At 32.0% G+C, this 17,526-nt stretch overlaps 1 protein-coding gene across 2 annotated transcripts in view; it reads right to left on the bottom strand.

The window, feature by feature from the left end:
* Positions 1 to 2,120: 2,120 nt before the first annotated feature.
* The window catches only part of LOC127734993 (erythroid differentiation-related factor 1-like), a 62,805-nt gene continuing 47,399 nt past the window's right edge, over positions 2,121 to 17,526 (bottom strand). For both annotated transcript variants that reach the window (XM_052245051.1, XM_052245052.1), the window contains exons 19-22: positions 11,092 to 11,241; positions 9,550 to 9,697; positions 8,846 to 9,065; positions 2,121 to 2,436 (exon numbers count right to left, since the gene is read on the bottom strand). In XM_052245051.1, coding sequence (XP_052101011.1) covers positions 2,268 to 2,436; positions 8,846 to 9,065; positions 9,550 to 9,697; positions 11,092 to 11,241 — 687 coding nt within the window. In that variant the 3' untranslated portion in view covers positions 2,121 to 2,267. The remainder of the gene's footprint in view (positions 2,437 to 8,845; positions 9,066 to 9,549; positions 9,698 to 11,091; positions 11,242 to 17,526) is intronic.

Raw genomic sequence — 17,526 nt, 5'->3', positions numbered from 1 at the left:
TGAGAAACGCCATGACCTTGTATATATACCTTGTAAACATGCATATATAATTAAGGTTTTCCAAAAGTGGTGGTCCGAAGGTTTTGACCATCAAAATTTTGCATTAGAAATAATAGATAGAACCAGGAAATTTTCTTCAAGGAACATCAAGGAAAAAAGATTTTGTGAACTCTGCGGTATCTTTGCTTTATACAATAAACTGCTACGCAGAGCGCAGCTGGATACGCCCGCAGAGGTCCAACCCTGAACAGTTGGGGCAAAAATGGACACAATTGGGGCAAAAATGGACACAATATTCAAGCTTGATACAGGTCTGAATTTGGACTGTAATTAAATACTGGACATATTATAGGTTTCTGAATAAATGTAGTCAAAGGACTTGAAATTGGTTATATGAATTGAATTTATATTCAATTAAAGATTTCTTGCTGTTGTGCAATACACTGTGCTGTTGCGCAATACTTAGTAAATCTGTTGTCAGACTATAAACAAATAAAGTTCAATTTCTTCTCAATGTTATATTTGAAATTTATGAAAATCAATAGGGAGATTACATCAATAGCTATAAATAATTCACCAAAGTTTCATGAGAACTGCTGAAGGCACTTTGAGTTATTGTCCAAAAACTGGAAAATCCCCACTTTTTTAATGAATAAAACCCCATAACTCAGAAATGTAAAATCTAAAATTTATAAAATTCTAAAGAGAGCTTACATCAACAGATATAAACAATTCACCAAAGTTTCATGAGAACTGCTGAAAGCTTTTTTAGTTATTGTCCGAAAACTGGAAAATCCCCCTTTTTTTATGAATAAAACCCTGTAACTCGGAAACGTTAAATCTAAAATTTATAAAAATCTAAAAGGGAGCTCATGTCAATAGATATAAACAATTCACCAAAATTTCTTGCAAGTTGGTGAAAGCATTCTCGAGTTATTGTCGGAAAACTGGAAAATCCCCCCTTTTTTAATGAATAAAACCCCAAAACTCGGAAACGGTAAATCTGAAATTTATAAAAAATGAAAGGGAGCTCACGTCAATAGATATAAACAAGTCACCAAAGTTTCATGCGTATTGGTTAAAGCTTTTTTGAGTTAATGTCCGACATGTTGACAACGGACAGATGGACAGACGGTCAAAGGTATATACCATAATAAGTCCCGTAAACGCGCGTATAAAAATAATCCAGTTTGGTTACTTTAAAAAATTTTAATAGACAATATGTCCTTTTCGATCATTTACTAGACAGACATTCACAAATTCTTCAGTTTAAGATTATTCCTGAAAATCAAATGGTCGGGGATTTAAGCTGGATTTGTTTAGCAAAATTGAGTTTATAGGAAAGCATAAAGAAGAATGTCACGAACACAGCTTATTGTATATTGTATAATTACATCAATGCCAAAACAGAGCACACTATTACAGTCATGTTGTTGGCATGATACAGGTTATGTTCTCATATATTTTATGATGGTATGATACTTAACCCCTACGGGAGGGATTGTACCTGATTTTCATATGATGAAGACGTGATCTTTCAATCAGTTTAATTGAGGCCTGGAACTGGCATGTCATACTGCTAGTAGTCCTTTGTTAATTTATGTATCATTGTCATTTTGCTTAGTTTCTTTTGTTACCTTTTCTGACATCGGACTCAGACTTCTTTAAACTGAGTTTTCTGTACGTATTGCCATGTGTTTCTTTATTCTACATTGGCTAGAGGTATAGGGGGAGGGTTGAGATCTCACAAAACTTGTTTAACCCCGCCACATTTTTGCGCCTGTCCCAAGTCAGGAGCCTCTGGCCTTTGTTAGTCTTGTATGTTTTTTTAATTTTAGTTCCTTTATATGTTTTGGAGTTTGGTGTGACGTCCATTTTCACTGAACTAGTACACAATTTTATTTAGGGGCCAGCTGAGGACCACCTCCCGGTGAGGGATTTTCGCGCTGCGTTGAAGACCCATTGGTGGCCTAAATTCCTTAATATTTTCTTCAGATCTTCGACAGATAACTGTCTCATGGAAATTTATACAAATAACTTATTTTGGCAATTACATGATATCTTATCATTAATCACAAAGTTAATCAAAGGGCTGATGAATGTTTCTAATTTGAAACTAATCTTGATTATATCTGTTTAATGAACAAATTCTAAAAGATTTGTAAACTGTTTGTTGTAAAATGAAAGACAAAGAATAAATAATCACTGACATATCATTGGAATCTCTTAAAAAGGTATTAAAAAAAATTATCCAAAAAATAGTCATATTATCCAGGTTGAATCTCATGCACTAAAGTTTCTTCATAAAACACTCTAACGTCATCTAAAATACACAAAATCACAGGTAGTTTTTCTAATCCAGTAGTTTCTCCACTTCCAATTTTCAAACTAGATGCATACAATGTCTTTATTCTGTCCATATCTGTTTTCCCTATTCTGTAAAAAAAAAAGACAGGCAAACTTTTACTGAAGGGTTTACATTTTAAAGATATGATTTATAATATATTATTACATGTACTATATTATTATTACAGAAACAAATAACAGGAAAAACAATCACAATTTCACTGATGGACCAACAGAGCAGTAACTACTATATAATGCTTTCACAATGGTTTATGGGCATTTCTGTATTATCAATTGACTGGCAGTAACCTGTAATCTTGACCAAATACGACTGTACAAATAATTTTTTGACATACCGGTAAGTGTTTTTACAGATTATTTGTTACTACAGTAAGACATGTACAAGAGCTTCTTTAACATGTATTTTCAAAGGTTTGGAGACCTTTTGGTATGATTAAACAAATGTGGCCCATAAGAAGCAGTGCATATCCTAGATTGTCAACCCAACAGTAGTTTCTCTCACTTGGGACTCAACCCTCAGAAAAATAATCCTTAATTGTTGATAGTTCTGGATATTCATCTACCATGCATAACTGTATATACTCAAAGAAAATAAATGGGGAATGTGTCCATGGGACACAGATGATGCCCCCACTTGCATATAACGTTATAAAGGGACATAACTCAAGAACTGTAAAAGTGACGATACCCAAATTTGTACTTGTTTTGTGGTAATAAGCATTGTTTATAAGTTTCATAACATTTAGTTGAGGCAAACTTAAGTTAGAGAATGGAAACGAGAAATTCAGCAATTTTTCCATTTGTAAAGGGGCATAACTCTAGAACAGTAAAAGTGACGCCACCAAAAATCAAACTTGATCTGTGTTTTGTTGTAGTAAGCATTGTGTATAAGTTTCACAACATTTGGTTGAGGCAAAACTTATTTGTAGGTCTTATTTTACTAAAGATCTTTGCCATTTAATGTTTATCATGTCCAACATACATGTAGGTTCTCCAAAAGATTTAAACTTTTGGTAAATAATCTTTCAAGGGCAATAACTCCTATAAAGGATCAGTTGACCAGTTTGGTCATGTTAACTTATTCGTAGATCTAATTTTGATGAACATTTTTGTCACTTAAAGTTTCCCTTCATCTATTATAGTTTCTTAAAAAAAACTTGAAATTTAATTAAAAATAAATGTGGATAGTGTCCACATGTGGACAAAGATGATGCCCCCGCTTGCATATCATATAGTTATAAAGGTACATAACTGAAGAACGGTAAAAGTGGCGCTACCCAAATTTGAACTTGATCTGAGTTTTGTGCTAATTAGCATTGTGTGTAAGTCTCATAACATTTGGTTGAGGTTAACTTAAGTAGAGAACAGAAACTAAAAATTCAGCAATTTTCTATTTGTAAACACGCGTAACTCTAGAACGGTTGTGTATAAGTTTTATAACATTTGGTTGAGACAAACTAAAGTTAGAGAACGGGAACGAAAAATTCAGCAATTTTTATGTTTATAAAGGGACATAACTCAAGAATGGTAAAAGTGTCGCCACCAAATTTCGTACTTTAATCTGTATTATGTAGTAATAAGCATTGTGTATAAGTTTCATAATATTTGGATGAGGCAAACTAAAGTTAGAAAACGGAAACCAAAAATTTGAACTTGTCTTAGTTTTGTGGTAATATTGTGTATAGGTTTCATTATGTTTGGTTGGGGCAAACTTAAGTTACAGAATGGAAACTAAAAATTTTGCAATCTTTCGATTTATAAAGGGGCATAACTCAATAATGGTTAAAGTGACACTACCCAAATTCAACTCGATCTGTGTTTTATCAGTGGAAGTCAAAATTAAACATTGCATTGTATAAAGCATTGATTGTAGTTGATTCAAATATAATCATGGACAAAGGGAGATAACTCCAATTTTAAAAATTACTTGATATTTAGAAGAAAACAAAAATTTTGCAATTTTTCCATTTATTAAAGGAGCATAACTCTAGAACAATAAAAGTGATGCCATCAAAATTCAAAACTTGATCTGTGTTTTGTGGTAATAAGCATTGTGTATAAGTTTCGTAACATTTGGTTGTGGCAAACTAAAGTTAAAGAACGGAAACTAAAAATTCAGCATTTTTTTCCATTTGTAAAGGGACATAACTCTAGAACGGTAAAAGTGACGCCACCAAAATTCAAACTTGATCTGTGTTTTGTAGTAATAAGCATTGTGTATAAGTTTCATAACATTTGGTTGAGGCAAACTAAAATTAGAGAACGGAAACGATAAATTCAGCAATTTTTCCATTTGTAAAGGTGCATAACTCTAGAACGGTAAAAGTGACCCTACAAAAATTCAAACTTGATCTGTGTTTTGTGGTAATAAGCATTGTGTATAAGTTTCCTAACATTTGGTTGAGGCAAACTAAAGTAAGAGAACAGAACGGAAACCAATTTTGGGACGTACGTATGTACGTACAGACGGACAAGGGTAAAACTTAATGCCCCTCCGCTACGGGGGGGGGGGGGCATAAAAATAGTATAATAACTTATGAAAAATAACAACAACTCTACACATCAAACATGTTGAAATCTAATAATACACACATCCATTTTCTGACACTTTTTTGAACCAAAAACCGGAAGTTAAAATCTTGTAATAAGACCAGTAAAAAGTCTGTATTCACCCGCTTTTCTGTATTAGATCTGTATTAATAACCAGTTCAGACACTGATCATCCAATTCAGTTGGCGATGGCCCACTTTAATATCCTAGTAGTTAGTTTGCTGTCAAAAATTCATACTTTTCTTTGAATAATGAAAACAGAAACTGTGTTTGGAAAATCTTGAAACAGATGAACGGTTAACTAAAGTTAGATTTAACACCAAAGACTCACTCTTTAACTCTTATTAGCAACAGAAAGTGGGTAACTTGTGTGGCAATTTTGGAATGATATTGTATAGTACCAGTTACTGCCACCAATGAATCTAGCCACTAAATGATAGAATTTCATTAAAGGTAATTTGCTATTGTTTAGCAAGAACAGTAGAAGGTATGTCAAATGAACCACACAAATCACCATTCCAGTCTTTGGAAGGTCTCCTTCTTTTCTGAATTTGAAGTTTATGTCACTTAAATTCAACCATTTACACTGTATTGAAGAGGAGCAAAGAATTTAATAGTGAAATTATAAAACTCTTTACTGTGCATCAGGCATGGGGCAAATTACATTGCAATGTAAAGCATTACATTACAATTACTTAAACAAAACCAGCATTATATTACAATTACATGTATTTTGTAAAGTAATGCATTAAATTACAATTACTTTACCAAACTAATGCATTATATTACACATTACATTTTATAAATTTTATTATCAGAAGAAACATACATAAAACATTTTATACTGCAATCTTGGTAACTATTAAATAGATATTATAAAAATCATTTCATTGCCTTATAGACCAAATGACAGCAGTCAAACAAATGTGATTAGCTTCCTAAATTTTACAATTTTTACATACATCCTTGGCCTACATACATACATCCTAAATTTTACAATATTTACATACATCCTTGGCCTTAGTCTGTATCAATTTAGATGAGAGATGTTTTAGGCTTGGAATTTGAAAGTTTGGGTTAAGATTTTCTATAAATTTTCTTAAACTTTTGCTTTCAACTGTTGAAAATGGGAGTAAATCACTTCCAGCAATATACTCAAAAAGTGAATCTATAGCTTTGGTTTGCTTTGGGTCATTTAATTGATATTTCTGAATACCAGATGGAATTACAAAGTTTGCCAAGGTTGATAGTTCTTCTGGATCAGGCTTTTATATATCGAAGTATACATCTCTGTGTTTTCTCACAAAAGAAATAACAGAAATGTTTTAAGGAATTTATTCTACCATTTATTTTCTAATTGTAATTTATACTCATCTGCTAATATCAAAGGGAGATAATGTATATTGTATCTAGACAGGAGAATGTAATGCAACTATTAATTATGTCCTTTATTATGATGTTTTCAACATTTTATTCTAAAATTCAACACATCAAACAAATAATTTCAGTGCTTTATTCAGAACACATGATGCTTGTTCGATATCCATTGTAACAATGTTTGAAGCAAATGACTTTTAAAATGTGATTATGCTTGAAGTTGATTAATCAAAGTCATACGTTTTTCGTCTAGGTGTTCCATACAGATAGTTGCTTACAATTACACCATTTTATCATATAACAAGTAAATTGCAGCATAAGAATGGTTCTTTTTTACTGCACTTGCTTCATACTAACAACCTTTCACTAAAGCCATGAGCTTAAATGCCTTACCAGTTGATCAGTTTGTGGATGTGAATTCAAACTGCAATTTGGTAAAAAGATATGCACAGTAAATTCCTTTGAAAAAAATTTAATGTTCTGCAGCAAGCTTAGATTTTGTTTTGTAAACTGTTTAGCAGTAGGTTTTCCAAAATCAAGGACATCATAAAGCAATGACTATATGTTCCAACAAGTGTATCTTCCCATGAAGTGTTCAAATAAGTCAGTATTTCACTATCTTAATCAGATCAAACAGAAAAGAATTTGTACAAAAGTAGTGATGATAAAAGCAGTATGTATTATTAATGCCTCTGTTATTGCACAATATGCCAGGTGAAGATAACTTGTAATTTACAGAAACTGGTCTTATACCAGTAGAGAAAACTATTCCTAAGATATCGCCTTAAGAACATTAACTGCACACTATAAGCATCCTGTAGAGCAAGTAAATATTCAGTCGTCCTTGCACAAACATTGTCTGTTTTGGGCCATCTCAAAAGTTATTCAGGATATTTAACAATAAATGGAGAATGTGTCCCCATGGACACAGATGATGCCCCCGCTTGCATACAACATTATAAAGGGACATAACTCAAGAACAATAAAAGTGACGCTACCCAAATTTGTACTTGATCTGAGTTTTGTGGTAATAAGTATTGTGTAAAGGTTTCATAATGTTTGGTTGGGGCAAACTTAAGTTACAGAACGGAAACTAAAATTTTGCAATTTTTCGATTTATAAAGGGGCAGAACTAGATAATGATTAATGTGACGCCACCAAAATTCAACTTGATCTGTGTTTTGTGGTAAAAAGCATTGTGTATAAGTTTCATAACAACTTAAGTTAGAGAACGGAAACTAAAAATTTTGCATTTTTTTCCATTTATAAAGGGGCATAACACGAGAATGGTTAAAGTGACCCCACCAAAATTCAAACTTGATCTTTATTTTGTGGTAATAAGCATTGTGTATAAGTTTCATAACATTTGGTTGAGGCAAACTTAAGTTAGAGAATGGAAACTAAAAATTTTGCAATTTTTCCATTTATAAAGGAGCATAACTCTAGAACGGTTAAGGGCATCCAATACAGTTACAGGGGAGGTAATGACGTTGCTAACGTAAAATGTTATTTTCGCAACGTCAAACTGTGATATATCGGGAAAAGATGCATTTTCGACTGTTTTTTTATGATTTAAACTGATTTAACTTGAAAACGAGTACATGGACCCCTCTTTTTAATAAAATGCTCCGCTGGGCGCAGCTTAATTCGACCACAGAGGTCGAACCCTGAACAGTTAGGGCAAGTATGGACACAACATTCAAGCTTGATACAGCACTGAATTTGGATTGTGATTAAATATTTGACACAGCATAGGTTTCTGACACAGAATGAATGTGGTCTAAGAACTTTTTAATTTACCTATTCAAACCATATCATTATTATTTGCTTTTATATATAAATCAGAAATAACCGATTTAAAAATTTAAAATGGAAAATTTTAAAGAAAAAAAAAGGAAAAAAAGGAAAAAAAAATCCCTCCCCCAAATTTTTTGAACCCCCTTATGATTCATCACCCCCAAACTCAATCCCAGCCTTCCCTTTGTGGTATGGTACCTTGCAAACTTAAGTTAGAGAACGGAAACTAAAAATTTTGTAATTTTCCATTGATAAAGGGGCATAACTCCAGAACGGTTCGATTGAAGCTACCAAAATTCAAACTTGATCTGTATTTTGTGGTAATAAGCATTGTGTATGAGTTTCATAATATTTGGTTGAGACAAACTTAAGTTAGAGAACAGAAACCAATTTTGGGACGTACGTACGTACAGACGGACAAGGGTAAAACTTAATGCCCCCTCCGCTATGGCGGGTGCATAAAAACATTTTGTTCTTTTATCACCAACAAGCCTACACTAAAAACTTTGAAATTGCTTCTACTATAAGTTCAGAAATTATTGTGATTTTTAAAGAATGGACAAAAATTAGTTATTACGATTTCAGGAAAAGGTCCATACAGACATATGCATAAGATATCAGAATGCAAGTTCTTATTATTGCAATAGTCATTTAATTACATTATTTACATAAGTAAAAACCTTGAAATAATTTCTGAATTTACAGTATTTACATATACAATCTGTAATGGATAATAATTAACACTTTAGGTTACCTCTTCTTATTGCCAGTCTGACATTTCATTATCTGCAGTAACACAAACTGAAGTCGAGATTGTAAAATATCAGACAAATTTACAGCTTCCTGTTTTGATTTCTCATCAAAATCTGGCTCCTGTGACTGTTTCAAAATCTTCTGTAGAATATCATGGCAAGACAATATATAAGACAAAGCTAATGTCAATGTTCTTTGTTTACTTCTGCTGTTGATTTGTGCTACAAATGAGTAAAGGAGAATATACAAATATAAGCAATACATTATAAATAATTTTCCTTTTTCTATTGCTTTTATACACAATCACAGCCCTAAGAGCAAATTAGTTTTAATCTTTGAATTTATTTCTTTGTTTTAATGATAAGGTGAAAACTGTGTATCATTTTAAATTCTTATTTTGCTGGTTAAAGGTTTTAATATGTTTTAATGTTTATCATGTTTAAATATAAGATTTGCATTGTCATTACATATTTTACCAATGAATGTCTGTTTAGTGATGCTTGAAGCCATAATATTTGAAATTATAAAACCTAATACAAGCATTGAAAAGCTGATGAAACCAAAACAATTTTTGATTTATGTGATGAAATAAGCTGTATTTGTTTTTTCCAATATATCATAATTCTGGATTTATTTCTGTCAGAAAGACAATTTTATACAATAATTGACAATCAAAGCAAACCTTGGTCAATAAAAAGTACTTACAAGATAAAATATATTCCTGCAAAGCCACTTGTTCTAACTGTACACGGAAAAGCTCAAGTGTGCTGTCAACAGATTGGAAATATCTTATAGCTTTACTGTAATGACTCTCAGCCAACTGTTTCAGATACTTCTGTTTTTGCTCATTTTCCTGAATTTAAATTTAAACATAAGAGTTTACAATACGACACAAAACACAATATTCATTACAGAATATAACTCAAGGGTTGGAGGAGTATTTTTTTTCCTAGAATATTTTGATGTAGTTTAAGTTGAAAATGGTGCATAAAAACTTGGACTTTTTATTGGTTAATTTAGATTTTATTAAGTTATGTATTTTTATGAATATTAGCAATTGTCTACTGTCTGCTGTACTGAACACACACACAAACATGGATAATAGCTCAAAATTCACAGACGTATGTGACTCCCTAGAATTTGAATCTGAAAAAAGCAACCTTCTTATAAGGAGATTGACCTGTACTCAAGTATATATGGTATTCAACTACAGGATGGATGGATTACTGCTGTTTAACTTCCAGTGGTAAATTAAATGCATATTCAGGATAAATGAAAACATGTTAATGTAATATGAATATATCCCGCTTTGTACTAAACTAACACGCTGAGCTGGATATTTAATGTGCTAGTTGAAATTCACAATGTAACAGTCCACAGGAAGACATGTCAACCTACCCCGACACATTATTCTGACTCTGGGCCGACTAGTCTTTGCTCTTAATCCTTGATTAGTGGAGATGCAGAAAATATTTATTTTAAAGATTTTGGTTTGACCCAATGGATATCTTCCATTGGTATAGCTGATTCAATAGCAAACATTTTATCAAACGAAATTTCAATATGACCGAAGCATTGTCATACCAAACTCATTTACTCTGACACTGGAGTGTCATCATTTGGGTCTTCTCCTTTGTCAGGGTTATCAACTTCATCAGGGTTCGCTACAGTGAACCCAGCATTACAAAAACCAGATGTGAATGTCTCACTCTACTATTTCAAAAATTTAATGATGTCACAACACAATTTCTTTACGAGACCTTTTTGGCAACAGTGTATTCATATGGTTATTCATAAGCAATATTCATTTTTTTGGCATGCATACATTCTCCATGTTGTTTATATGAGCTATCTTTTTTATGACAACTTGATAGTGCTTGTAGAAACAGTTTACTGCTTTTAAGTTCACAATCCTAATTCTTTACCTTAAAAGATTGTGTAAACAATTTAATTGTTTAAAATTGCACACCTATCAATACTGTTATCAATTTTTTACTGTTAATGTAATTAAACAAACAAGTTTTCAGAGGTAACAATTAATGTAAGTAAGAGTATTGGGACTGCATAATTAAATCAGAATTTGAAATACACAGAGTCTCCTGTAATGAATGTATCAAGTGCTATGCAAATTTAGACTCTCAATTTGGACTTTATCAGGAAATGGTCAGATCAGGGAAGGATTCTGGTATCTTCAGATTTAAAACTGGGAAAAAATACCTCTAATGAGTGAAAAAACTTTCAAGTTACCTGTTGTCTAAGTCCATTGTGGTATAAAGAAGCAAGTCGATGATTAATAGTTCCAGCTCTGTAGGTATACATTGGTTGCTTGGCAGAAGTAGTTTGTGTATTGCAATATCGTAATGATTTATTCATTAAAACAGCAACTTCTTTTTCAACCTATTAAAAAATATTATTATAGTTTATATGTATAGTATCCCATACACCAAATAACTGTTTGCTAATAGTATCTATGAAACTGGATTATTAATAAAAAGTAACATCCAAATTTTAGTTTAAACAATATTTATTCAGATAAATTATCACAACGATACAAAACAATTGAAACAAATAAATAATTAGGATTCAGAAACAAGCAAATTTGCTTTTACAAATCTGTCTCCTTTTACACAAATAATACACTATTGAACAATACATAAATATAAATACTGGCATGCCTTGTAATAAATATTTAAATCTGGAAAAGGTGGAGAATACAAAATTGAAAGAACAAAAAAAAAACACAAAAATAAACATGAATTTGTAAAGTATACAGTGTGAAATGCTTGAGTTCCTATTGTATAATGTAGCAGTAACATCAAAGATTAAAACGTTTGATTTTGATAATATATTTCCGCACCAAACTAAATAAATGACTATTTTGCTCATCTGAGAGTACCGTTGATTCAAAAAGCAAAATTTCTGTGTCAACTTGGACAGGAAGAACTGAAACAGAAGCGAATAGTTCATGTCTTAAATCAGTGTATATGGTACAAGATAACAAGAAGTGAGAATTTGTTTCTAAATACTAAATTGCGAAGGAAAAGGTGAGAATTTAATGAACTTGAATCGATTCTTAAGCGAGCATGAAGAATTTGACCAAGACGATGTCCTACATAATAATACATTGGGGCCTTACTATTTTGGGTACAAATTTGTTTTTTGAATAATGGTAGAGATTCACATTTTCTTATGTTTAAGTTAAGAGTGTTCCATAGTTTTGTTGTTGCTGGGATAAAATAATCAGAATATAGACGGGTCCGACGATACGCGCTGCATCAAGCTGAATATTTTCAAGTTTAGCAATCAAATTCTGATTTTGAGAGTCCCAAACGACATCTGCATATTCGAGAATTGGGCGAACAAATAATATGTAAATTTTTTCAAATGTAAACCTATCAAGAACATTTTTCATTTTCCTCATTATATTTATTCTTTTGTAAGATTTAGAGATTATATATTCAATATGGTCATTCCAGGATCTGTTGTTAGAAAAAAAGACACCTAGATGTTTGTGTTTACTAACTATTTGTAGCTCTTGGGTATTCATATTTAATGGAGGATGAAAGGGTCTATTTATTTTTTTGAAATTATCATACTTTCAGTCTTTTGGGCATTTAAATTCACAAGCCATTTCTTTGACCAATTATAAATCTTATCTAAATTGTTATTTAAAATTGTAGCTGCTTCTGTTGGATTGTCAACCATAATATATAATGAAGTGTCATCTGCAAATAGTTTAATTTGAGCATGAATATCGAAAGGGCCCAGAATGGACCCATGTGGGACGCCTGCATTTACAGGTAGCCATTCAGAGCATGAACCGTTAATAACCACCCGCTGGACTCTATTTGCTAGATAATTTTCAAACCACTTTAATAAAGAACCTATATGCCCGTTTGTTGTAGTTTGAATAGTAGTCCTTTATGCCACACTCGGTCAAAAGCTTTACTTATGTCACAGAATACTACCCTAATTTCTTTACCGCTATCTAAAGCTTTTCCAAAGTCATTTGAGATATAATTAATTGATTAACCGCTGAATCCTCCCGTGTAAAGCCTGAATGATTTTTTGTTAAAATGTTATTACTCTTTAAGTGATTGTAAACATGTTGCTTTGGAGATTCCGTATATCGTCAGGTTATCGGAATTCCAATGGGGACTAACTGTGCACCACTTATTGCGGACCTTTTTTTGTATTGCTATGAGTTACAATTTATGACAAAAATCAGCAAAGACCCATCGAAACAACATCTGATACACAAATTTAATAATACTTTTAGATATTTGGATGATATTTTGGCTCTCAATAATGACGACTTCAGTATGTATACTAAAGAAATTTATCCTGTTGAACTTACTTTAAATAAAGCTAATACTAACAATGACCACTGCCCTTTCCTCGATCTTGATATCTATATCATTAACGGAAAGCTTAATACTAAAATATATGATAAAAGAGATGATTTTTCGTTTCCTATCGTTAATTATCCATTTTTAGATGGTGACGTTCCCTTGTCACCATCTTACGGTGTTTATATATCTCAACTTGTACGATTCGCTCGTGTATGTAACAATGTTTTAGATTATAACGAGAGAAATTTATGTATTACTGAAAAATTATTACACCAGGGTTTTCGATATCACAAACTAGTCAAAACATTTACTAAATTTTATCATCGGTATAAGGACATCATTCGTGAATATAGCTCAACATGCAGACTTCTTATATGTTCAGGTATTTCACATCCAATTTTTTATGGAAATATTCTTTATAAAGCACAAAAATGTCAATATTCACCTCTGAAGCTAACAAAACCTTTAAATAGACTTATTAAGAAGGGATATAGTTACGATACTGTTGTCAGGTCATTAAAGATTGCATATTTTGGCGTTAATATTGATTCACTTATAGGGTCTTTGCATCGGCACTAAACACATTTATTTAAAAACCAGTTGTTGGCATGACACGGGTTATGTTCTTCTCATATATGTTATGATGGTATGATACTAAACCCCTAACGGGAAGGATTGTGCCTGATATTCATATGATGAAGACATAATCTTTCAATCAGTTTAATTGAAGTCTGGAGCTGGCATGTCAGTTAACTGCTAGTAGTCTGTTGTTATTTATGTATTATTGTTATTTTGTTTATTTTCTTTGGTTACATCTTCTTACATCAGACTCGGACTTCTCTTGAACTGAATTTTAATGTGCGTATTGTTATGCGTTTACTTTTCTACATTGGCTAGAGGTATAGGGGGAGGGTTGAGATCTCATAAACATGTTTAACCCCGCCGCATTTTTGCGCCTGTCCCAAGTCAGGAGCCTCTAGCCTTTGTTAGTCTTGTATTATTTTTAATTTTAGTTTCTTGTGTACAATTTGGAGTTTAGTATGGCGTTCATTATCACTGAACTAGTATATATATTTGTTTAGGGGCCAGCTGAAGGACACCTCCGGGTGCGGGAATTTCTCGCTGCATTGAAGACCTGTTGGTGACCTTCTGCTGTTGTCTGTTCTATGGTCGGGTTGTTGTCTCTTTGACACATTCCCCATTTCCATTCTCAATTTTATTTATTATATACACAGCGTTCCATACTTTGAAACTACACTCAACAACGAAATAGGTCTATAGTTTTTCACCTCATTCAGTTTACTATTTTTATATACTGGGGTTACATTTGCTCTTTTCCATTGATCTGGAAAGGTAGACGTACATAAGGATAAGTTAAATAGCTTACATAATGATAACTTTAATACAGAAGATGCTTCTTTTAATAATTTGGGATTTATGAGGTCTGGACCAGAAGCTTTTGTGGGATTAACAATTTTCAATATATCTTCAACTTCAGTAACAGTTAGATCTATATTACTAATGACATCACTAATATTATGGAGTTCTTCAGGTAACATAGCACTTGAGTCATCAATATTTGACTGGGAAGAAAAAAAAACGATTAAATTCATTTGCCTTTTTGATTTCATCAAATATTAAGTTCTTATTAACCAATAATGGAGGTACACTTGAGTTGTTTGTTTTTAATCCAGATAATTGTTTGACCGTCTTCCACCAATAAGTAGTTGACGGGTTACTGTTCCTGATTTTTGTAATTAAATTGTTGTTAAAATCATCCTTTGATTTTCTTATTAAGCTAGTAGCTTCATTTCGAATTTTCTTAAATTTTGTCCAATCCGATTGGTTATTATATTTTTTAGCCTTTTTGTGGATTCTATTTTTTTTCCTTATCTTTTTTTTAATATCATTTGTTAGCCATGGAGGTTCATTTTTCCGAACAGTTATTATTTTATTTGTAATACATTTTTCATCGGCCTCTATAATAGTTTTTGTTATTTCAGTTGTAAATTGTTCCAACATTATTAGAGTTTATTACGGAATCCCAATTTTTTTCGGATAAGATGTTACGATATCTGTCATAATTTCCGCGATCATATAGCCAAATTTTTCGCTTAAAAGTTTTTTGACGACATTTTGGAAAGTTCAAAAGACTAATTACAGGACAGTGAAAACGTATTTGGTCTAATAAAGGTGGCCTGACTCCACAGTATGTTATTATGTGAGCATCGTTTGTTATAAAAAGATCTAACAATGATGATGACGATTCAGTAAAATGAGTAGGTTCATCTATCATTTGAGTAAGACTAAATTGGCTTAACAAAGATGTTATTTTTGAATTGACAGGAGCTTGTTGGTTATTGTTAAAATCGCCTGTGGCCATTATGTAATTAATAGTATTATCATTGGACGCCATATCAAGAGAATATTCAATTTTTTCCCAGATATCCAAACCACTATTGGGAGGTATATAAAAGGTTCTGAGTAAAGCCTTTTTAACTTTGAATTTTAGTTCTAACCATATTGCTTCCAAATTTGTGCTTTCGAGGTCAGCTCGACATTGAACATGTATATCATTTTTTACATAAACAATTATCCCCCCTCCAGCCTTGTGTGGACCTCTGTCACGACGAAAGGGGTTCTGGTAATTTAAAATTTTAATTGATTCGTCTGTATGATTATTGTTTAACCAGGTTTCACTAAACGCTAAAATGTCGAAGTCAGAATACTCAGCTTGTATCAGATCTATTTTAGGGGCTAGGATTTGTATATTTAAGTGAAGAATTGAAACTGATTTTGAAAAAAGTTCACCGAATTCCGACAAGTCAGTTGAGTTAATTGAACTTTGAGAAGAATCAATATCGTCACTTGGACCTGGATCTACCTCTATTCCTGCTAGAATAAGCAAAATTTGTATAACAAATAGTAAAAATGAAATAATAAATAGTTGAAGATTCACATTTACACTGGGTGTTTTTTGAACATTTGAGTCTACATGTTTCATCTCTGAGGGTTTAAGACAAACGCCTAGTTGATGGGACACATGAAGATTAATACTGATAACACCAATGCCTGCGAAGTACTTTTACAAACGAGAAATAGGCTGATACAGATAAAATCAAAATAAGTTAATCTTTGTTTGATGTTTTTGCCTGATGAGTATAGGCCAACTCTCATACGATATAATTCAATTCCTACCCCCATGAATTATGTTACATCTGGCTGAAATTGGTCAAACTGAGAGCAGCCGTATACAAAGTTTAATAAACCATAGCATTTCATCTGTTTTGTGAAAAAAGTGTAAGTACAAAATATAAAAAACTTGTGAGAACAAAAAAAATTGAATAACAATATGTAATATGCATGAAACAAAAGAAAAAGGATGCACATGTACATGATTGAACAAGTAGTTAGGAGGAATGAGTATACACACGTATAACTATTATTGATGAATGATAAAACTTTCATCTACATTAATTCAAAACAAATGTTAAAGACAACCGTGTCAAAATAACTCTGTTCTAGTTTTGATTGATTGTTTGATCGCTGAATTTGTCAAGATCTGTCTATACATTTTACAATATAGTAAGCAAGCACGGCACAATTCGCTGTACGTGTTGTATAAAGTTCGCTTGTCTACCATTAAATTAGAAAAATTGAATGTAATATCTCCTTAATTATGTTTTAAGGACTGGTGTGCCAGAAGGTTAATTTTGTTCAATTTATAGAAGCGTGAAGTGAGCCATATATATACTTTCCTAAGTGAGGATTTTAACGTTATGTATGACAACCGTTACTTTATCATTTTCACGCATCAGTTATAAATTCTACTATGATAGTTTCTGTTGTGAATTCAATACGTTTACACATTTCACGTGACAGATCAGCGATCAAGGTAAGTATTCGCGTGTAAATTAACAGGACTGAGAATAATTTACATAGCCTTGACAACGTGGGTATTGATAATAATCAGATATATGTAAATTCGAAAATGAGAGGAAGAGAAAAAACAAACTTAAACAAAAAAAGAACACATGAATTAAACGCAAGAAACAAGGGAAATATAGCACACTATTTGACATCATCATATATTAGAGCAGTTCATACTTATAAGATTATCAAGAGCATTCTGCACTAAACGACAAGCTACATAGTAGAACAGATTTAATAGTCCTTGGGAAGAAAAGAATATAAATATATTACTTATTTCATTAAATGACCTTTTTGATTACAACTATGGAAGATAATGTGATTATTAATTCATCGATGATGTCAAATAGGACTTAAATCTTAATAATCATGGAAATATATACAATTGTTTTAATGTAAA

Source organism: Mytilus californianus, unplaced genomic scaffold, assembly GCF_021869535.1.
Source record: "Mytilus californianus isolate M0D057914Y unplaced genomic scaffold, xbMytCali1.0.p SCAF_3, whole genome shotgun sequence".
Lineage (NCBI taxonomy): Eukaryota > Metazoa > Mollusca > Bivalvia > Mytilida > Mytilidae > Mytilus > Mytilus californianus.
Note: the sequence above shows the minus strand (reverse complement) of the source record. Positions and strands in the feature narration are given on the sequence as shown.